The sequence below is a fragment of the Corvus kubaryi genome, unplaced genomic scaffold (genome assembly GCF_017639235.1).
Source record: "Corvus kubaryi isolate FWS band 111438036 unplaced genomic scaffold, C.kubaryi_AGA036_p1.0 37266, whole genome shotgun sequence".
Lineage (NCBI taxonomy): Eukaryota > Metazoa > Chordata > Aves > Passeriformes > Corvidae > Corvus > Corvus kubaryi.
Genome location: NW_024581081.1, coordinates 7,885,736 through 7,908,872, shown reverse-complemented (window position 1 = coordinate 7,908,872; position 23,137 = coordinate 7,885,736). Strand labels below are relative to the sequence as shown.

At 39.3% G+C, this 23,137-nt stretch overlaps 1 protein-coding gene across 4 annotated transcripts in view; it reads right to left on the bottom strand.

The window, feature by feature from the left end:
• Positions 1 to 23,131, bottom strand: part of MAP3K21 (mitogen-activated protein kinase kinase kinase 21) — a 41,844-nt gene extending 18,713 nt beyond the window's left edge. For 3 of the 4 annotated variants that reach the window (XM_042025257.1, XM_042025258.1, XM_042025259.1), the window contains exons 1-2: positions 22,340 to 23,131; positions 4,166 to 4,346 (exon numbers count right to left, since the gene is read on the bottom strand). In XM_042025257.1, the coding sequence (XP_041881191.1) occupies positions 4,166 to 4,346; positions 22,340 to 23,075 (917 nt within the window). In that variant the 5' untranslated portion in view covers positions 23,076 to 23,131. Of the gene's footprint in view, positions 1 to 4,165; positions 4,347 to 20,318; positions 20,417 to 22,339 lie in introns of those variants that run through there. The other variant, XM_042025260.1, reaches the window with a different exon arrangement.
• Positions 23,132 to 23,137: the final 6 nt, after the last annotated feature.

Here is a 23,137-nt window from a genome sequence, read left to right as displayed (position 1 = left end):
ACCTTCTTTGGGTCTGTATGCCCAAGGCTTGGCTTGTTCAAATGACCCAAGCCCCTACAAAGGGCTGGGACAGCATGCTGGCTGCTGTGACTCTAGAGCTCCTGTTCTACCGCCACTGAAATGGACAGCTTTCACAGTCATTACTGTGGAAGTGGGAATTACTCATTTCACAGTGTTAGCCTAAAGTGGACTTTATTGACTGGATTTGGTTTTTTGCTCCTCCCCTCATCCCCACACCCCTTCAACTTCTCTTCCTGCCAGGGAACCACTTGCACCTGTAGAACAAGGATACAAAGGACAACCTATTGCTGCTTTTGAATAGTACAGTGAGCAAGCAAAGCAAAAATAGAATACAAACTATTGCTCTTGCCACTTCTCTCCAAGTGTGCAAAGAAACCACCTGCGAGTTTTGCAGGGCTAGACTGAACTCTCCAACGTGAGAAGAAAAGCATTCTGCACTGGGGAACTGAGGGCTATGCATCCCTTAGGACTAGAAATGAAACCTCAAGTGGAGCAGATGGGACAGGGAGAAGAACACACAGCAGTTAAGGTTTTCTATCACTGTCTGCTTAATGAGAAAAAGTCAGCATTATACACCACCTTACAACATCACTTTAATAAAACAGCAAACTACACAATATCAGCACAAATATAAGCAGTGCTTTGTTATCTATGGTCTATTTGTCTGAGAATTTTTGCATCTCATAAAATCTTGAAAAACTAATGAATTTACAGTGCTAACACTTCACCAAAGCTGAAGAAAACAGTCTGTACCTGCTGCCAAAAGAAAAAGGAATTTAAAAAGTCTTGAGCTTCTTAATAATTTCCTCCTGATTTTTCTGGTCTAATCTCAGCATTTGATTGTATACTGAAGTAAGGTTAAAATAATGAATTCCAATTTCTTTTAAAACAGAGGTATTCTGACCATAATGAATACAACACTTCCTACAGTACATACATATTTTATGCCCAATGGAGGAATTCTCCCGAACTACAGTTCATCTCTGTCCTTGGAGAAAGCATAAAAAAAATCTCTCAGCAAGTACAGACTCTTCTAAACTCAAGTAATTCCCCTGCTCAGGCTATCCCATATGTATTTTAGCATGCACTCTGAAGTTAAGCAAAACATTAAATTTAACTAAAAAGAAGTCACCTTTTATAAAAAGTTGTGTCACACTATTAGCTTTAGTTGTATATACAATTCAAGCCTTTAATCTTAAAGAGTCCTCAACAGTGCCAAGAGGGTGGTTGTAAAGTTTTAAACAGACCAACACAGTAACAGCCTTTTAATGAAAGCAGTCTTAATATCAAGTATCAAGAGCCAGCAGTATGGGGGAAAAGATGCAAGGAGGAAGCCTAAAGACATTATGGTCTTGACACACTGGAGTTTTTGGGAGGTACTAATCTGCCATTATCTAGGAAAACAACTACTTATTAACTCTCTCAACTACACAACTAGCTACTTTGTGTATTAAATGTCACCAGCTCACATACAATTGTCTATGCATACAGCCCAACCTTATAAGTAATAGCTTTTTTTTATAAGAGCAAAAGCCACGTCCCTTTCCATCTTCAGCAAAAATCCAAAGCCACAGGCATGTCCTTGAAATACACATTTTTAAACCACAAAAACTAATACACTCCCAAAAATATGTTAAGTGTTTTCATCATTAAAATTATCTTCCTTCAATCAAATGTGATTTAAGCCTATATATCTCAATGCAGTGAACACTAGCTGGTTTTATAAATTTTATGAGCTGAAAATCTGAAGGTAAAGTTCTCAGATTATTTTACTCTACAATCCATCTTCTAGAGCAGAGATTACTAAGCACTGCTACACAAATCACTTCAAATTTATACAAATGTGCCAGGCAAAAGCAACTGCTAATTCTGCTGTACAGTAAATGCTTCCTGTCTTTGCGAAGGGCTTGTACAACCAAGACACACATTACTGTAAAGACCACTGCTGAAGCACACCATCAGCACTTGGAAATCTGTGGGCATATTTGTACTTTCAGGCTCCACACAAAACCAAGACTGACACACCAGTTCAGAAATGTCTGATGATTGACGGAAGGGTAGGGTTGGAAGAGTAGAATTCTTGTTTGGGAATCTGGAAGCACGTGCCAAAGTAAAACAAATACAGTAGTTAAAGCTCTGGTTTGGAAAGCAAAAGGATACACGTGCAGGGCCTGGAAAGCACTAGTTCTGCTATCTAGGATGACACCTGAGAACATACGGCCTGGAAGGCTCTGCATGAAAATACTCCCACAACATTTCCAAACACTGGCAGATTCTGGAAGACTAGCTGGAAGTGTGAGTTGCCTCAACTTGAGCAGCCTCAATTGCTCTTTTTTTTCCTACTAAGAGGTCTGCAGATTTCATTCAGAGCCTCAGCACTCAGTACGTGTAACTAAAGTTTAGAAATTTTCTGAAACATACCGTGTTCTTATCTTAGAGAGACCCATATACTTAAATTGGTAACCTGAATGTTTTTTAAAACAAAAACCACTCCTGTAACCTGGGTATTCTTTATTTGCTTTTCTTTTAAAGAAAGAGTAAAGATAAGCAACAGAATAGATCAAGGTGCAGTGAGCAGAAAATGTTTAGAAGCTAAGAAGGTCTAAACTATACTGCAAAACACAGCCTTTCTACTTAAAAACCTCTCCTGTTAGACTTCCATCATTGAACTAAATACTTACATTTTTACAAGAGAGGCGTGCAGAAGAGAAGGCGAAGAAGAGAAATACTGTAGGTTCCAAAAATGTAAACTAATGTTGCAGCAGAATATAAAATAATTGCACCAAAGCATACCCCCTCAGATACCTAAAATCACAGCAACAAGACTGGACAGGACCTGTAATTAAGCATGGAATACAGCTGATTAGGGAAACGCCTACACCCAACCTCCATCCCGCAAAAGAAAAAAAAAATTTAAGGAAAAAGTAAGAAAGAATGGAAAAAAAAAAAAAAAAAGAATGAGGCCAAAGATGTTTCCCAACTGAGCATCAGCTGAGGCTGATGCAAATAAAATTGGTTCCAGAGACAAGACAAATGAGCGTCACAAAACAGCAGTGCAGATACAGAATCATCCCGAGAATACCAAAAGTATTACTTCATGCTGTAGAACATCATGCATCTAAGCAAAATAGGAACCTATATAAGAATTTTAGAATACAGAACATGCATAAAGCAGCAGTAGAAAACAGAATAAAGTCCTCCCCTCCTTCCCCAGATAGCTATCTTGGATCCTTCTGAGAAAACATATCAAAAAGAAAGAAAATGCAGACTTTTCAAGGTGAGGCACAGCAGCTTTTAGAGCCTATTGTGCAATCGCTACTTTTCTGCACTCACAAAACAGAACTAAACTAAAACTAAAGTTTAAATTACCTTTCTACAGTACATGTATCCCACACTACACCACTCAAAAATAGCATCAGTAGTGAGAGCCATATTATTTATATTATCCACAATAACATCTTAAATGAGAAATTCACAAATTTAAAACAGGGCGTTTCCCACCTTTAAAATTAGAGAGCAAGTTAAAACAATTTTGTGCTGAATACACTCTCCTTACTCCAGGGACTGGAAGGAAAAATCTCTATAAATGTAGAAGCTTAAACCTAGTATTAACTTTTACACACAATCACATTCCAGATTCCTAAAAATGGCACTATTTCAAGTTAACACTTGGCAAAGTTCTGATCTGCACCTTATTTTTATTTATCAGACATATAAGGTAATAATTAGTTGGTCCCATTTTTTAAGCAGATTGAGTGTTTTCAGATATCTAATATAAAATAAACCCACCAAATTGAGATCAATCATACATTAATGTATCAAGAGCATGCAGTTATTTATATTAAGAATCCAGATAAACAGTTGGGTATATTGACCAGCAAATATTTTAAAGGCTTCTCTTAATGAGAGCTTGCTTTAAAAAAAAAATTTCTTTATTTTCCCTCTTCCTCCCCCAGTTTGTAAGTAATCGATAATAAAAGGTGTAACAAGTGAAGTAGATACTAAAAAATGTGTTTGTTTCTTAGAAGAGCTAAACTGGCCATATGTTGAGGCAATAACCTAGCAAACCACCAAAAAAATAAAGTCTCTCAAAACCCTCAACACATATCCACCAAACATGGTCTTCAGCAGACAAACTTCTTACCTCCAAATATCACTTCCTTTAGAAAACATGGAGGACTTGATAACTTCTGGAGCCATCCACGCATAAGTTCCTGCTGCACTCATTTTGGTTGTTCTGTGCCACTCTCTAGCCAGACCAAAGTCTGTAATCTTCAGAGTTTTATTACAAATGTCATCATGTTCCATCTTCTCTAGTAACAAAACTGCAAAAGATTGAGTTTGTAAATTAAAGCAATTGCAATAAAAAAATCCATTTCTGTCATTAATTACACATACAACTCGTACTGCACAGAAAATTGTATACTTTCAGTGTTGTGAAAACCTTATTGCAATTTTTATATGCATGAAAATGCTTTTTTTGATAATTTTAAGCTATTCCAAGCTATAGAACCAAGAAATACCTACAGTGTCATGAGCTCTTTATGCAACTGTGGGAGCACATATTGAATTAGCACAAGAAATACACTGGAGATGTAGATCACATCATTTAAAAAAGCCCAGAATCCTAATATCCTAGATGATGACAGGCTGTCAGAAAATTACCCACTTTGCAACAAGATTCTGGATTAATAAAACCAGCAGCAGTAGTAAACCAAAACCAAATGTTAAGAATTCTTATAAAGGACTGATAAAACAAAGCAGGACACATTATGTCACTGTATAAAAGCCATTCTTAACACATCACTCAATCCTGGCCCCATATCACCTCAGAAAGCGTGTAACTGAACTGAGAGAGGTGTGGGGAAGGACACAAGCGGGGTGCTCAAAGCAACATAACCACAGCTATAAGGAATGGTTAACAGACAAGAAGCCCTCCCCTAGGAAAAGAAACCTTTGCAAACAAAAATCTATATAACAATGCCTCATTAACGAAGAAAACTATAGGTAACAATTGTTCAAAGTTTCTCACTACAAGAAATGGACTCCATTGGGTAAAATCAGCAGATGAGAATCAAACACGTGCCTGTTGTTCACACAACACATAGGTGAACTTTGGAATTCTTGGCATGGTATGTGAATATTATTATTTAACATAGATTTAAAAAGCTTCTACACAAATTCACAGAGGTCAACTTGATATAGGGAATTTATATCCAAAAAATAAGTTTATTTTCAGTAAAACCCTGGACCACAAATCAGAACACAGTTGGGAAACTATATACCAGGGGAATTGCCTTGGGAGTCCCCAACTGGCAACAGGCCACTGGACTTGGATACAGTCCCTTTTATGTTATGCACACGAATGTTAAAGAGTCAGTTATCCTTCTTTTGCCATTGCATCCTACAGTGTCTGACTTGTTGACGAGACAACATTATCGGCAGAGCTGTAGTACCTCTTCAGGAAACAGTGCTACAAGAAGAGAACTGGGTTATTGTGTTAGAGCTTAACAAGGAGGGAGACAACAGATGGAAAGGAATCATTTTAACAGACTGTAATTTTAATTCCATATTCAGTTCCTCTGTCACTGTTTCTGAGAGCAACTGTTAGTTCTAACTTTCTGTTAAAATGATCTCCTGGGACAAAGACCAAAGATTAAATTATGTGTAAGAATCATATACCTTTGTTTTCTACCTGTATGTAGTGCAAACATAGTACAGGAAACCAATTAACAAAAAAGCAGACGAAGAATTACCCTCCCTTACAGAAGAAAAACCAATGACCTTGCACTTGCAATTGAAAGAAATAATTTTTACTGGTAGAGATTAACAACTCTTATAAATATTTCAGAAATTGCATCAAATCCAGATAAAAGGAAAAGAACCCACATTCCATCTTCAATAAGCTTCTTAACAGAGCAAAAGAAATTAGGCCAAAATGGTACAGACAAAGCAAGAGCTCACCAATGAGAACCACCAGAACAGGTTAAATTCATGCAACAGTTTTTATACTTTTATACTTGAATCAAAGACCTATTGTTTGCTATTCCATTTCAAACATGTTCAGCAGAATTCCTGACATTCCTTGTCAGTCAATGTGACCGAAACCAAAAACAGTCAGTCTTGCAATAGGTAATAACTGGCATGTGACCAAGTTTCATCCTACAAAGGGACAACATTTCTTAGTTCAAATTTCCCTTTCCGGCCGGTAGCCAGGCAAACAATACTGTGCACACGTTACTTAGCAGCTGGGCAGTAAAAATGCTCAGCATAGCTGAGTAGCACTCTGTAAGAGCTTACCTTGGAGTAGCCTAGCAACCTTTACTATAGCATCCTTCTGCCTCTTCCATAGCTTCCTGGCCCTTGCTGTCGGCTAACCTGGGAGAAGTCATTTCACAATCACCAGTTCACCCTGTTTACTTGGCACTCCCCTTGTTTCTTTTTCAAACCCTTTAAATTGTCTTTTCTGGCTCCAATATATATGCAATGTTAAGCTGGGCAAGAGCCAGTTTAGCACTTTTGGGTTTACTTCAATATTTTTCAGACTTTTTATTTTCCACAAAGACTGAAGTTCATACTTACATTAGAGCTTTGCTCCTGGCAAGCACAGCCCAAAATACTTAGATATACAAAGACTATTTGAAAACAAGACCCACCAAAACCCACAGATTATATTAGGGATGCAGAAATGCAGGAAAATCCTATGTCCTTACTTATTTACATGTAAGTAGGACATAGGGTAAGGATATTGATATAACACCTTACTTATTTTTACATAAGCAAAACCAGATACTATGTTTCTGAATATTCAAAATCAAAGCAGATTAAGTTTGGTCCAAGAAAACTACTTTGCATCAAACTAATGTAAAACTTCTCATGGGATCATTACCCAAACATTCCATGTACTACAGCCAGAAATAAAACAATGACCAAGCAGTTTAAGGTTGCATATGATTTCTACCAGCAACACCATTTTCAACTAAATTCTGAGTTAGTACATCTCTCTTTGTGACTCTGCCTTTCTGCAATGAGATCAAGGGGAAAGCAAATTTATTAACATCATAGAGGAGAGGCTTGGGTGCCATATAACGGGTACTCCTTGAATATAAGAGACAGGCATGCCTAGAAATATTTACAGCTGGGCAACAAAGAGATGCTATTTTCAATAATTCCTGAAATATAAATCAACAAATTAAAGATAAAAGCCAGTTAAATCTGAGAGAAAAATGAAAGCCTACAAATGCTATGCAGTAAACTGGTATTAAAAGTGGTAGATATCATAGAATGATAAAGAGTGGAAAAAGTCTCCAAGACCATCAAGTCCAACCTTTGACCAAACAGCACCATGTCAATTAAACCATAGCACTAAGTGCCACTTCCATTTATTTCTGGAACATTTGCAGGGATGGTGACTTCACCACCTCCCTGGGCAGCACAGTCAGAAGGCAGTGCCCACTCTAAGAAAGAACAGACCATCATACTAAAAAATACGCAAAGTTGCATAAGATCAGTTGTAAAATCTATAGCTAAAGAAGAGATGAAGGAAGAAGAAAAGGTTGGCTGTTCTGGCTAACAGAAGGAAAACCAGCAAGCTACATGTAGCTGCGCAAGTAGTTAATGCAATTCTAAAAGGCACTAAAAACCAGTTTGTTTAGTAGGAACAGGGACGTATCAATAGAATTTTACAAAGCATAACACCTCATATGAAATACCGAATGATTAAACCTGAACATACGTGTCCAATAACAGGAACTGAAGCAGACATAGAAAATAGAATAGTTAGGATCTAGTAATGTCTTTTATTTAGATAAAATCAGAAGAGCTTGTCCTTTTTGCTAGGCTAAACAAAGGTTTAGAGAAGCAATGAAAACAGAAGTTACCCATACCTAGAAACAGAATGCAGATCTACAGCACTTAAGGTGCTCTTAACAACAAAATATTTTCCTAGGTGCTCCGGCTGGTCTGTCTTACAGGCACACTTGTAGTTAAACTCCATTCTACATCTGGAGCTACCAGGGTGGGGAATTTTACTGCCTCTTTTCCCCCATCCCCCTTTCAGCCCTTCTCTGCAGTGTAAAGCACAGTTTAGTCCTCAAAAAAGTCACAAGAGCCAACATACATTCCTGTTAAACCTAATGGTTCCTGAAATAGTAGTGCCATTAATCTTTCTTGCTTTCTGCACTATCATTGCTACAGCTGGAATATTTTTCTACTGATCTTACAGCACAATGCAAATATTTCATGGTGTAACAGTATGCAGATAAGATGTTCTGCACACTTTTAGGAACTAAAATGTAACACTTGCCCAAGACTGCAACGGAGCCAACCAGTACTTCCCAAGTCTGTGTTCCTCTAATTAGAACAGAGCCAGCAACAACTCTTTGCCACACTACAACTGTTTCCACACGAGATGTTCTTAGCAAGAAAGGCACAGAATTTAGGCTCAAAAAGGAGGAACAGGTCCCAGTAAAATCCCCATCAATCCCCAGTTGCCACTCCTTTTCCTGTGCCATTCCCATCCCATCACTCCCATCTCCAAACTCTCCACTCAGACAGTAAAGCTTTCTTTGAGGTGAGCAAAAGGTGAGATATGCATAAAGTGGCAGACCAAGTGTGGCCAGAGTTGAACAAGAACTGCAGTCTCTGTTCTTGTGAGCTTGGGTTGAATTTTTATTGGGGAAAAGGAAAAATTAAGCAAGAGCCTACATATGGACAGATAAGCCAGAAATAATAGAACAGAGCACATTTAGACAAATCAGATACCTGGGGGTGTACATCTGCCAAACTCAGACAGGTACAGAATGATACCCCCAGTGCTACTTTCAAGACTAAGCTGAAAGCCTAGAGAAGAACCAGAAGCATTCATTTAAATTGTAAACACTTTGTTTAAAGCATCATTCTAAAGAAAAGGCTCACGTTCCTGCCTCAGCTTCTCTCCTTTTTATTTCTTAAAATTCATGTAACTTAAGAAACAGTATTTACAGCAAGCCTGAGGGAGGCCTGGACAGACATTTTAGTCGGCAGCACACCTAGGAAACCGCTACCTAGAACTAAGCTCTTCCATGCTACTCTTTTAATGCAGGTTATTTCCTACGGTCTTAGTTTTGTTTTGGTTTCTAAGTACATATAGATTGTATTTCTCCAACCTTATCTAGCCAAAGTCCCCATTTAAGACAACACTTAATTTGAATTTTTTTTAAGTCCAAAGACTTCATACCGTTAAAATCAGTTTTATTGCATGAACAATGTATTCCAGTGTTTTCAGGTGACTTTTTTCAGTTACCAGCCATATGAAATCATTAAGTAAAAGAGGTATTCTGAGAAGCCAAGGAAGAGGACTGAAAACCTTTTAATTAGTTTAGATGTACTGAATTCAAACTATCTTCTAATGCTTAAACTTAAAAAAAATCACCCTGAAATACTGAAGTCCATTCTGTCCCTCCCATCATCTTTATACTTTCTATTATACCCTCTTTATATTATCTATTTTGTTAGTACTAAAAATTAAACATTAAGCAACCTTATTTTCCCAAGTTAGTCAATTGCTACAACCATGTCTTGCTACTTTATCTGCAGTTTGCTAAATATGTGACTATCACGGTTTCGCAAATATAAGCTATTTAATACCACAGCTATTTAAGTTACTGTGATTATAGGTAAGAATGCCTACATATCCACTACATTTGCCACCACTGATAAAGTCATTCTTAGAGAATACTGTAGAGGAAAGAAAGTTGTTATGCTATATAACTCTACTTGCAAACAGAGATTGTCCAGACAATGCTGCTACTGTCTCTGTTCCCCCCGCACCCGGGCAGTACCCTCTCCAACTGTTTGCAAGCAAATCTGGTTCCTGTTAATTCACTAAATCAACATGCAACAAAACCAGCAGGGTGACCCTGCATCTTTACCTGGAGACTAGCAGGCAGAAAAAAATCTTATTAAATGCTGTATATTCAGTTAATGAAACACAATACCTTGTCCATATTAAGAGACCCACCTCCCATCATTTGGAACTGTTATTTGGATCCAATTGTAATTGGAAATTAAAATTTCAACATTGCTTAGAGAAGCCATGTCCTGGTTTTATTAAACTGTAGATTAAGCATCACAGTGAAGAAATTAAGTGTGTGAACCACAAATTAATTATCACAGTGAAAACGTTAACTGATCAGAACTCTTCTGTATGTACAAAAGATGATGCTTCTGCCTATACAGCACTGCATCTTAAATATCTTCCTTTTCTCCTGTGGGTTCCCAGGATGGGTTCTGTTATCTGTGTTGCTAGCGTGTGTCAGATTGTGATGGTCTCACTGGATTAAGTTCAGAGGTCACCATCAGCAAGGGAATTTTATCCTTTAAACACTGATTACATATGCAGGAGACTTTTTTATTCTACGGATACTGTGTTCCTCTATTATCTATGTCTCTTTACAGCAGGCACATAACCAGTTCTTAATTTTCACACTTAACTGAAAGGAACAGCTTGTTCTTAAATGCATTTGTCTAAAAACATCCAGCTTTAAAAAAAATGCAAAACCCAACAACCCAAAAAATGTACCTCACAGGAGCCAACACATACTAAAAAAAAAAAAAAAAAAAAAAAAAAAAATTCCTGAACAAAGTGTTCCCAATTGGAAAGCCAAAACAAGATGAGACTTGACACAAAAAGTCCTTGACAGCATGAATTGACAAATACACAGCAACCTTGTAAGAAAAGCACATCCCATAGCAGGACATGTGACACAAGAAAAGCACCCAAGGATGAGAACGACTGGGAGTCACCTGCCTGCCTGGAGAAAATGGAGGAAAAAGGAAAGAGAGGAAAAGGGACAAGAGATTTCAACAGCTTCAACACACCTTGCATCACCATTTTTTGCTTCCCCTTCACTTCTTTAATAACTATTATTAAAGCAACTTTGGGCAAATGGAAACTTGAGAGAAAGAAGCAGTTTTAACAAGTTTTTGGCACAGACTACAGATGCTGTAAGTTACTTTACTGCATGCCATTTGTGCTTCACTTTCTCTTCAGATAGGTCTGTAATGCAAAACAGAAATTTCTATTGTGCTGTAAGAGGAAGTACTAGAGGTAACAAGCACTTATAATTAGACATTCAAATAATCATAATTTAAACACCAGATCAGCAGTAAATTCTGAAAAATGTAGGATTTGGATATTACATCAGCAAAAAATCAAAAGCAGACTGGACACTAAACATTCTCAAGTCCTCTTTAATAAAATATTAAACTTAGCTCTCCTATTTAAATACTAAATTTAAGAAAACTACCTCACTAAAGCAATTCCTCCATAATTCCACAATTACATGAAAATCAGTCAATACTGAAACTTAGCTTTAAAACTCAAAACACTCAGTTGTGTGGTATCTACCAAGGAACTTCACCGCTTATTTGAAACAGCAATTACTTTCTTTTAAGTTCTTCCTTTGCTTGCTATTTTTAAAAGGCAGTCCTGAAGAAAAAAAAAAAAACCAAAATAGAAACTAAAAAAAAACCACTGACCAAAACAGAGGCAGACAAGAAGGGTAGCAGTTAGGTGGTGAATTACTGACTAAGATAATCTTCTAGTTTCAAACTCTGCAGAATAAAGTGGCTGTGAATCTATTCCTTAAAGAACATCATCTTTGTTATGAAAGTGATTTCTTTTTTTAAGGAACTTCCTCCTATTCTTAAGAAAACCAAAATACAAGGCAAACTAAAGCTATTCTGTTCAAACTGCATAAGAAGTCTTTGTCAATATATAATACATCAGCTACAGTTTCCTCCAAGAGAAACTTTGAGAAAACATATTAATTTCCTCCCTAACCCAAATTTAAGACCTGACCATTTTCTAAATCAATATATGTCATACAACATACAGAATTTACCAGGCAACGACGATGAGGTTTATAATTTCACAAATGGCATCCAGGGGCAAGAGCTGACAGAGGTTACCTTTCTTCAGAACTAACAACTTATCTATCATTAGTCAAATCACCTTTTCAATATCTAGTTTTAAAGCCACGAATATTTCATTTGAATTTGGCTTGGATTTATAGTTATTTTTTTGAAGTAAACAGAACGTGACTCTATGCAGTTTGATATTTCAAGCTAATCAGAAGAATACACAGCTTCTGAGTACACGGAAGTATTTACATAGTTGGCATACTTTTCCTGATCATAACATATTACTCTCAGCAATTACGAACTTCCTTGTTGTTTTATGTTTTGTGATCTATCTCAAGGTGCATTTAATGCGCTGAAATTAGAATATTTAATACAAAAAAAGGTCACATCAAAATGAAATAAAGTTTAATAAAAATACATAGATGCATACCTAAAAAACTAAAAAGACATTCTACTTTTAAAGGTGACTTATCAGCAAAGCTTAAGTAAAGAGGTGTAGGCTGATGTCACAACCAAGACGGTAAGAGCCTGCTGCCACTGAAATACTTACCTTAACCTCCTCTTCATTTATACTCCCTCACCCTCTACAGCTTTTCCCCCCCTGACTGAGTCTAGCAACTGGGTAGTCTTGGGGGACTCACCCAGCCAGCCAGCTCAGCAGAATATGAAGCCTGCAAATAAACCAGCTTAGAGTAGCTTCCTGCTGGATCTCTCAGAAGATTTAACCTGACCTACTGACCACACAGGCAGGGACAGAGATGTGTAGATTCTGCTGACAGGTGGGAGAGGGGAGAAGCTGCCTGGAGGTGGGTGGGGAAGCCTCCTCATGCAGCTACAGCTGCTCAAGGAAGCCACACGTCACCTGTTGCAACAAGTGGGAAGTCAAGCAACATTTCGGAAATAGGTCAACCCTTTTACATCTAGTTTTAGTCAGAGATTTAAAGATAGGATCCAGCTTTGCTACGTTTTTTTTCCATTATAAAATTACCTTTGACAAAATTTACTACTGAAAAGATCCCATTAAATAAATTGAAGACAAAAAAATTTCCTGGTCCCTTTGAAGATGCCAACAGCTAAGAATCCAAATTCTGGCTGTAGATACTTAGTCAGGTTTAGTCATTAAGTTCCTTTAGAATCTCATCGGCTAACAGGAAACTCCTTTAACATAATTTCTATTAGGAATGTTAATAAGTTACACTTTATAAAGAATTTTTAGGCTGTCAGTTTCTTTTATAAAGAATATTTGAAAGAGCCTTACTGTTCTAACAAAAAAAACCTGCCAAGCAACCTGTTTCCAAACAAAGCAGAAAAAACCCAGAGAATTTTTAAGCCCACTTTTTTTTTTTAAATACAAAACTTGGGAGGAAAAAAATCCCATCAAAATATATTCTGTGGGGTAGGATTCCTGCATTCCACCCTTGAAGTTTCTTCAGAAGCCTCTCAGGACTGTGCATTTTCAAGAACTCTAATCTTCAATAGCAAAGCAAAAAAACTCTTATTTTGAAGTGAGAACTCTGCAAACTTGACAGTGCTATCTTTCTCTTGAGAAAATGAAAGGGAAAACTGCTTGTTTGTCTCAATAATTAGTGTAACATTAAGCAATGAATTAAAAAGTACATTTTTTTTCTACATAATACAGGAGGAAATAAAAGCAATTAGTTTCAGGAATAACAGCAGCATCTAATCCTAATAGAAAAGAAAATCACAAAACTGTCTAAACATTTATAACTAAAATATAATCAGTTCCAAGGGTTAACTTGTCCTATAATGAACCACAGCAATGAAGCATTTACTCCTACATTTTTGAGAGGGAGGGCCGACTTATCAGCTCTGAGTTAATAGCACACCTGCCAAAACACAGATTTTAGTCACTATGAAGAGAACAAAGCATGATTATGTAGCCAACACTGGCATGTCTAGGGCTGATTCAACTGGAGCTATGACCCCACACACACACACACACAAAAAGGTTAAAGTTGGCAGGAACCTCCAAGAAGGAAGAATACTTCTGTGGTGACATTATCCAAATATGTAATTTTTCCAATTTACCATACTTAATCCATGAATTTAATATGCAGTAAGTGGGTTAAAATTTAAACATCCACTTACTTTCAGTGACTGGATTGATGTAGGCTCTTAGTAACATGGTCAAGCAAAGTAAAAATGATGAAATGTACTTTTAAGATGTCAGTCCAGGAATATACATTACACCCGTTGCTATTTTTGTACTGCGACTATAGACAGCCAAGTCATTTGATATTTATCTGTTTGTACCTATATATAATCTGTATTTATGTTTACTTCAATAAGCCCTAATTTTGCTTCTAATAAACAAAACAATCCCAAAGCTAGGAAAAAAAAAAAAAAAAGAAAGAAAAATCCCTGCATTTTTAGAAGCATTATTACTGAAAGTCATTGAAGAGAAGTTCAATGCCTTAAATTTTAACAAACAATCAGAAATAAAATTCAAGGTCAGAAATTACCCTACCCTGCAACCATTCCTTGCAAATGTTTATCGTACAAGGTCAGCCTGTTTCAGAACTTGAAACACTGAAGCAAGTTTAGAAGTCCATACTCAGCGCTAAGGAAACTTACAGATTGCAAACAAAAAGCCATTCTCTTCTAAGGTCAAAGAAACCACGAAACAGAATTCAACATCCAAATACAGTTCAGTGATGTGTTACTCCTCTATTCTTTTGAGGCTGCAGAACATAACTTTTTCATGGAACTTTTAATATTTCCTAAGAGGGTCCAAAGACATGCCCTGTCCCAGCAGTTCCAATGGGGATGGGGGAATAACTTGTAACTGAAAACTCAGTTATATCTCATTTTTTTCTAATGCTTGAATAACACTACCAATGTCTAAATCCCAACCACACTTTGAAGTCTGTTTATTTAAGTACAATACCTCATTTAACAAGTCTTACAGTCAGCAGTTAAACTTATTTTTCACTGTTTAGGGGAATGAACAAAATTGTGTAAGTATTTTAACAGCTAATGGGAGGTGTTTAGCTGTCTTTCTATTGACCTTTATGGAAATGGGTTGCTTGCTCAGTGCAATTTTCAGAAACAGGAAGGTATGTGAACATATCCCTGCGGTACCAGCTTTTAAAAAAAAAAAACCAAAAACTTTTAGCCAAGTAATGCTTGAAGCCTTCTTTAATATACAAACATTAAAAACACTCTTATCCGTAGTCCTACACTTCAATTTACAATGCTACCCCAAAGCAGAACTCCTTATCATCAAAAACAGTGAGCAAACACGACATACAGACTAGAATGTTACTCCCCACATTCTCCATGAAGAGATCACCAGAAACCTTGGTGCAAATGAACCTCCTGCAGAAACCTGCTAGGAAGGAGTATAACACAAAGCAGAAAAAAAAACAAGAACCAAAAAAACCTCCCAATCTTCCAACTGTTGTAAACCAGATCACTTGGTGTTTTACAATGACAGAACAAAGAGAGAAGAAAGACATGAAAAGCCAAGTTAAATCCAGAGAAAGATCAAAGTAATATTATTCTTAACTTAATAATCCTACCTGTTAGAGATGCAGTCTCAACACTAAATAAGAAACAACTCTCTACAGCTGTCAGATGGACATAGTTGGGGAAACATTAAAATGAGTCTGTATTAAAAATGAGTTATAAATAGGGGTGTTAAAAGTTCATGGGGTTTTAATTAATCAAATTACATATAGCTAGTGTTTCAGCCTAGAGTCTTGTTTTCAGCATTAAGCACTTCATGTAAATAAACTTCAGCCTTCTTAAGTTTGAGGGACTTTGTTCTAAATTAATGAGCAATTTTTTCCACCTGTTAATGTCCAGACTTGAGACACAGAAAAACATCAAACAGAAGCAAATATAGATGACAGTAACTGAGGTGAAATAAATGGCTACTGCAGTTAAGTCTTCATCTACAAATAAAATAACTGCTGGATGTTATTCCTCCTCTTAAAGCTTAGACTGTACAAATACTGCATTACAGAGCAGTTCACAAAATTTCATTTGACGGATAGTGTATTAAAATCATAAGGTTCCTGAATATTATGTTAAAATGCTGAAACACATCCTTCAACTGGAAATTAGGCCTCTACAACATTTTAACACTATAGTTATTAAGTTATTTCTATGGTAGATTGAGACAACTGCAGCAATCAGTCACTCAAAATTGTTCTCTCTTGAATTCCAGCATCTTTCTGAACATGAAATATACAACATATTTATATGCAACAAATAAACATATCAAGTGACTATTAAAACAGGTGTAACACATAGCATTGCCTTTGATGAACCGGAAAAAGGTAACACTCTAGCTCAAGGCTGCTAAGCATTTCATGCTCCCACAGAATCCAGCTAACCTTCAGGGCCTCTCAAAAAACAGAATCCCTATCTGCATAGTCCGAGCACACATCAAATAATGAAAAAAATTACTGGGAGCAATGTTTTACACAGAACTCCTCCATGTGACATAAGGACATTCAAAAGAAAAACTTACTGGAATTCAATGGCACTTTAAGTAGATCATAACCTTCAAAACAGGTGTTGTTTCCCAAATTAATGAAATTTTGCAATCCTACCAATGTTTGCACGAGGGCAGTTTGATTTTGGTTTTCTGTGTTTTTTTTAAAGAATACTTAGCCAACAAGGTTAAAAAAACCAGAGCTCCTTTCTACTTATACACTTCTGGATGCTTCAGGATGTGTGACCAGTTCTTAATGTAATGCAGCAGCATTATCTTCACAGCAAAGCACAAGGCAGGGCTACTGCCTCTCAGAGATGGGACAGGAAACTGGTATACCTGGCACAATTTCTAGCTTTATGAGATTTTAAGTAATTAAGAACAGTGTAAAGTGTTTTAAGTACTGTGACTTCCTATATGAAGACAACATGGAAAACTACAGCATACAGATTTTAAACTGCTAAATAACTTCTGGCCCGCTATTTTACCTGACTGACATTTATCAAAGTGATACCACATTCTCGAAGACATGGTTCCTGCGGGTTTTATGAAAGCCAGTTGCCTTATGGCAGAGGAACTTCAGTTAGTTCGGCCAGAAAAAACATCCACTCCCCTCCAGACCTCAGAGACACCAGCCACAAGGAGCTTAGCAGCTAGCCAGACAATACAAGCAGTGTCAAACCAATTACAGCATATGCAGCCTGCTACAGGAGGTGCAGAAGTCACTCAGCACTGGAGATGGGCACTTTGGGACAGCCAGGCTTAGCCCACCAGGGACACTGGAGGCATGGAAGCCTATATGAGAGTGTAAGTTCCACAAATGGGAGCGCCAGGAGGAAGAGACTGAGATGCAGAATACATACCCACAGAACATCAGGTTTTTTAGTTTTGTTACACCACAGTAGGTGAGCAGTAACTGGCACAGTGCTACTGACAGAAAAAACTCGAAGTTTCACTGCCATTAGTGGGCATCTTGGAACTTCATTTTCAAAGGAAGTTACACTGAAGCTCAAATCTACTGAAAAGCCATTTCTCTTCTCTCTCAAAACCACCAAAGACAATTGTAATATAATTTAATTTTGAATTCTCTTGGTAGCTGTACAAGATTCTGAATTTCAAACATCTAATAACACACAAGTAATTCTTACAGCTCTACTTGTGATGTGAGCAAGTCTCACCTTTTCGAAACACTTAAGAGACAAATTATGCACCCTAGTGATTTCAGAATATGTAAAATCAGTTCAGAAGATGGCTTAACTCTAGTTTCTTACTCTTCCTCTTCCTGAACAGCTAGCCTAAAGTCGCTAGGCAGAGAAGTTAGAGAGAAAGCAGGTTTTATGAATTCTGGAAAACATCTCCATCTTATTTTAAAGGTGTTTAATAGCATAACTTGAGCAATTCTGCTGCAAATAACCTGTAAAAGCAAAGAACCAGAGATAATTTGTTCTCGCTTTTTCAAACTCCAGGACACCTTGGCTCATCAAACACAAGTGATTCAACAGTTCCGTCAAAACACATCACACTTCCTTTTAAGGTTTTAAAGTCAAATGACTCCTATTCTCAGACTGCTTCTCATGAGACTAGTTTGAAGAACATCACATTACAGTGGGTTGTCCTCTTGTATGTTTGATTCCTTCAGATTCCAAGTAGTTCCCATCAGCGTTGTCACTTCCATGGTCTTATTCAACAATCCTTGAAACTCAAGCTGGCCTTGACAATTCCAAAAAGCAGTATAAACTCAACGCCCTTCACAGAGCTGAGGGCTGCAAAGGACCCTGGGATGTTGCAGGAGCTGGTGAAAGCCATATCAAACTGAACCCTACTTGCATATCCATCCATGACAAGAGAGCACAGAGGACTTTATCAGTACTGTGTTAGTACACTTAATCTACACATAATCAACTCTGTAATCATAGATAGGTCTATGCCATAAGCAAGATATTCTGAACTTATTGCAATGCTTCCTAGGAGTACACAAGGTTGCTGCACTAGAGATAAAGTGCATTTTTTTAAAGGCAGACATAGTGCACTGTGGATACTAAAAAGCTAGGACCAGAGGAATTTTCCAGCTGCTGAAGCATTTTGTGAAGTTTTCCTTTCTCATGAAAGCTAGCTGAAAAGAGTGTAGAGATTTTTGTAAACTAATTCTCTATCTCTGCACCTGGGATTTGTTTTCCAAGTCTTGTTTTGATATACGGGAAAAGTATTTTGAATGGGTGTTAAGAGAACCTCAGCCAATCCTTCTAAGGGCTGGCTGGTCAAAGGACCAATGACCTCCTGCCACCCTTTCATACAAAGGTATATAACCTAGTTTGTAATTAATAAAATAATTCCATTTCTCCCTGAACTTGGACTTGTGTCGTTTCTCGCCGGTTCTCAGTATGACAGCAACAGTGCACAGTCTGAAATCAATCCCAGAACCACAAACCTTTTTTCTCTACACTCGACTTCAGAAAGTGAAAATGTGGCATACTCTAGCCAAACATATTACTAGCTTTTTTCAGGATAGAATAATCAGGGGAGGCTGTGCTGAGCCCTTACACAACCACAGGTTTTGTAACTAATGGGGTGTCCTTGCCCTGAAGCAAGAAATTTGATTCCCTCAGAGCAAAAAAGCTGCCCTTCCAAAGAGTCAGAAAAACAGCTGAGATGTGGTAAAAAGACACATAACTATTACTGTCTAGTCTTGTAGATGAATTTCTGTCTTTTATTTCCAGTGAAACTTAAATTTTTCTCATAGTCAGCTGGCACACTTAATCAAGACTAAGTTCCTACTCAGAAGACAGTTAGGAATATTCAAGTATTTTCACAATTTTTAAGACATCTCCTTTTCAGTTAAAGCATCAATTAATTCAGAATTCCTTGACTAACAACGATGGCTTGAAAAAAATCAAATTTTCTTCCGAAATTTTTACTCAGATTTTAGATTAGGTAAAGTTCACCTTTCCTTAATTTTAATTAATTTTAATTTTAAATTAAATTTTAAATTAATTTTAAAAAATTAAATAATTAAAAAATCCTTAATTTTAGACTGTGTCCTTAATCTATAAAGTATATTGAGGAACATAAGAACAGCTTATGAGAAGTTATCCTCAAAACAGGCCATGATCTTTGTCAGAGAAACTTCATACCACCTCAGCCACACAAGGTTTTACGAAGTACCCACAATTCGTAAATCAACAGTAGAGACCATGGTTACTATGTTACATTTTATCACACATATCTAAAGCTAAACCCTGTTCTTTACACCTTTATTTTGTCGACTTCTGAAAAACCTGTAAATATTAAGTTTATTTTACATGGACTCCAAAACTGAAGAAACTCTCTCTGCTGTTACCAAAACTCATGAGGAGTTACACTTTACTTCTTTGTTCAGCCCTCACAACCAACTTTGTTAAATTTTTCTTTCCAATATGGAAAACATTTGTACACCTATTAATTTCCCTTACTCTGGCAGAAACACAAACATTTTCCCACCTCCTAAAAGGAGCACAATGAAACAAGAACATTCAAGCCTAGATACTGCTGTTAATAAAAGCTAGCTGCTCTCATGGCTCTTCTGTTTGTGGCACTTTCTCTCCAGTCCTGTCAATATGGCATCAGCAAAACCACACTAGATCTGCTATAGAGATCCCAACGCCATAAAATTGCATGGAGAGAAGTAACATGCTTTGAGATGCTTGCCATTGTCTGCCAACCACAAGCCCAGACACATACCCTTTCTGGATCAAATACACTTGTAGAAGGGGCTCCCTTCCCTTGGCTGGAAAAATTAGTTCCTGCCTGCTTGCTAGGGAAGTAGCTTGAGAAGCATTCCCTACCACACTGTGTTAAGGGCAGTCATTTTTCTAATTTATTGTCTGAGGAAAAAAAACATCCTTCTTAACAAAAATAACTAAGCTAGCACAAAACTGGTACATTCATATATTACCTAGAGCTGCTTAAGGGAGAGCACTGAACCACCACCAGTAGCAGTGCCTGGAAAGCAGCGACGAGCAGGTGAGGAATGGGTGCTACCAGACCCCTGTCTGGAGCCACAGCCACTGCAGAACTGTTACTATCCACGCCAAGCTAGTTGCTCAGTCAACCCTGGCAGCATTCCACTCCCACTGTGAAAGACTGCAAAAGACTACAGAAAAAGAATGAAGTGAAATCTTCGATGAATGGATGAGTTGACAGAACAGAGGATACTGCCATGACTTGCAGTCATTTTAAATTTATGTTGTTGAACAACATGAATGGTACCACCAGTGCACCACTGTCTTCTAACATTAACATTTAGTCAGATGATCAAGAGACATAATTCTATTTAGAATATTCAATACTGTCTTCAAAGTTTGCTAAAATTAAGAAATACAGGTGAGAGATCTAACTAGGTCAAGTTAAGTGCAGCTGCAACAGGAATTAGCAATGAAAGCAGCGAACAGGCACATATGCTGAGGTTATAATCAGAAGTACACTTTTGAAATGCTCTGCCACTATCCATATACAAAAAGATGATAATGGTAAACAGTTCTTAGTAGTACCCAACTCAGCTCCCAGTGTTATGCTAAACCATAGGGTTACGAATTTATTTCAGACACAAACTTTGCCACTGTCACTTAACATGCCGCTAGCATGCAGCGGCCCACTCTAAGGAGAGCCACTAAATACTCAAGGTGCAGCAGCTCACTCCGAACACAGCAGCAAACTAAGCGGGGACAAGCTGCCTACAGACCACTTGCTAGAAATTAAGGTGTTGGCCATGATGCTAAAGGTCCAAGGGTTCATCGTCTGTGCTACAAACAGAACCACAAACACAGCTGAGCTAGGTCCTTTCTTTATCAAATAAACAGTGAAAGTATTCTCAGAACAGTCAGTCCCATGACTGAGCCTTGTCTTAACAGCCCATGCATGGTGACCTTCAAGACATACAGCCTCTTAAACAAAGTGCTTCAAACCTGAATGAAGCTTTTTTATTTCTACTGGACTATTTAAGGACTCCTAAGCGGAAAAAAAAATAGACTAACATATTGCTGCACTTTTGGCATATTCAGAAGAAAAAGGAAAGAGCTGAAATGGTTTCAGATATTTATGGAAACACACAGAATTCCACTTTCAGGTCATCAGTTCAAAACACAACTATGATGGCAAGTCATAAACACTCTACTCTAGTAAGTGAGCCTTCCAAATGCACAGTGGCCAAAATCTTAGATGCTTCTGTATTTCAGATGGACCAAGGAGCCATTACGAATTGAGCAACTCTCTCATTCTTGCAGATGCATTTGTCCATGCCAAGGGATGAAAGTCAATCTGGTGTCTGAACAACAGTTTCTACTGGTTTTAAGGTATTTGTCTTTTCCACCTCAGTGTTTGCTAAGTGAGTAAATTTTAGCAATGTTAAATGCATACGCTGAAAACCCGAAACACATATGATTGCTCAGCAGCGAAACAGAAGTGATACCCTTATTAAATCTTTTCTTTACAAGGCGCTTGGTTCCTTGGGTAAGTTTTAAAAGCCAGGACCACACAACGCATCAGAGTGAAAACAGCCTTATGGATTTGCAATTATGGTTGTGCGCAGGATTTTATCCCGCTTTAAGCGAGCTCCTCTCCCAGAGGGCAGGACTTTGCGTGCGCTGGAGGTACCCCCGGCTCCTCCCGACCTTTCCACGAGTCCGTACCCAGCTCACAGCCCGTCAAGCTAACCTGCCGCTGGCCTAAGCTTCTGGCACTGGGTGCCCGAGTTGCGACACCCATGGCCCGGTGGAACAGGGTTCCCGGACGGAGCCCGTCCGGGCCCGGCCGCCCGCCCCCGCACCGCGGCCACGGCCAGCGCCGCCACGCCGGGACCCCCGCCGGTCTCAGCGGCCTGAGCCGTCACCTTCGCACCGCCGTCAGGCCGTCACCTCCGCCGCCGCGGCGGTGCGAAGGTCCCTACTCACCTCCCCCCCCGCCCCGCTCGGGACTCACTGTTGCTCGACTTGAGGTCCCGGTGCAGGATGGGGACGATGGCCTCGTCGTGCAGGTAGAGCATGCCGCGGGCGATCTGCACCGCCCAGTTCACCAGGATGTGAGGGGGGATGCGGCGGCCCCCGCGGGCGGCCGCGGCCCCGGGGGCGGCAGCCAGGGCCCTGTTGAGGGAGCCGCCGCGGGCGAACTCCATGACGAGACAGAGGTTGGGCTCCCGCAGGCAGACCCCGTGCAGGGCGATGATGTTGGGGTGCCGCAGCATGGAGAAGAGCTTGGCCTCCTGCCGCACGCTCTCCGCCGTGGCCGTGATGTCCTCGTCGGGGTCCTGCCGCGCCGCCTTCACGGCCACCTCGCGGCCCCGCCAGGTGGCCCGGTACACCTTCCCGAAGCCCCCCACGCCGATGATCTCCTGCAGCTCCAGGTGCTGGAAGTCGATCTCCGTTAGGCTCCCAGCGAGGTCCCCCCGCCCGCCGCCCCCCGCCGCCGCTCCGCCGCGGGGCTGGCGGGTCACGTAGTTGGCCGGGAAGATGCCGAGGCGGTGGTGGATCTTCCCCGCCCACCAGCCGTCGTCGCCGGACACCGCCGCGTCCTGCGACAGCACCTCCACCACGTCTCCCCGCCGCAGGCTCAGCTCGTCCTCGCCGCTCGCCTCGTAGTCGTACAGTGCCGTCCAAAGCGGGCACGAACCCCCGCCGCCGCCGGCGGCCGCCGCCGCCCCGGCGCCCGGCAGAGCCATGGCAGCGACCTCAACCCCGGCGGCCACCAGCAGCAGCGCCGCCGACGCGGGAGCACCCGCCC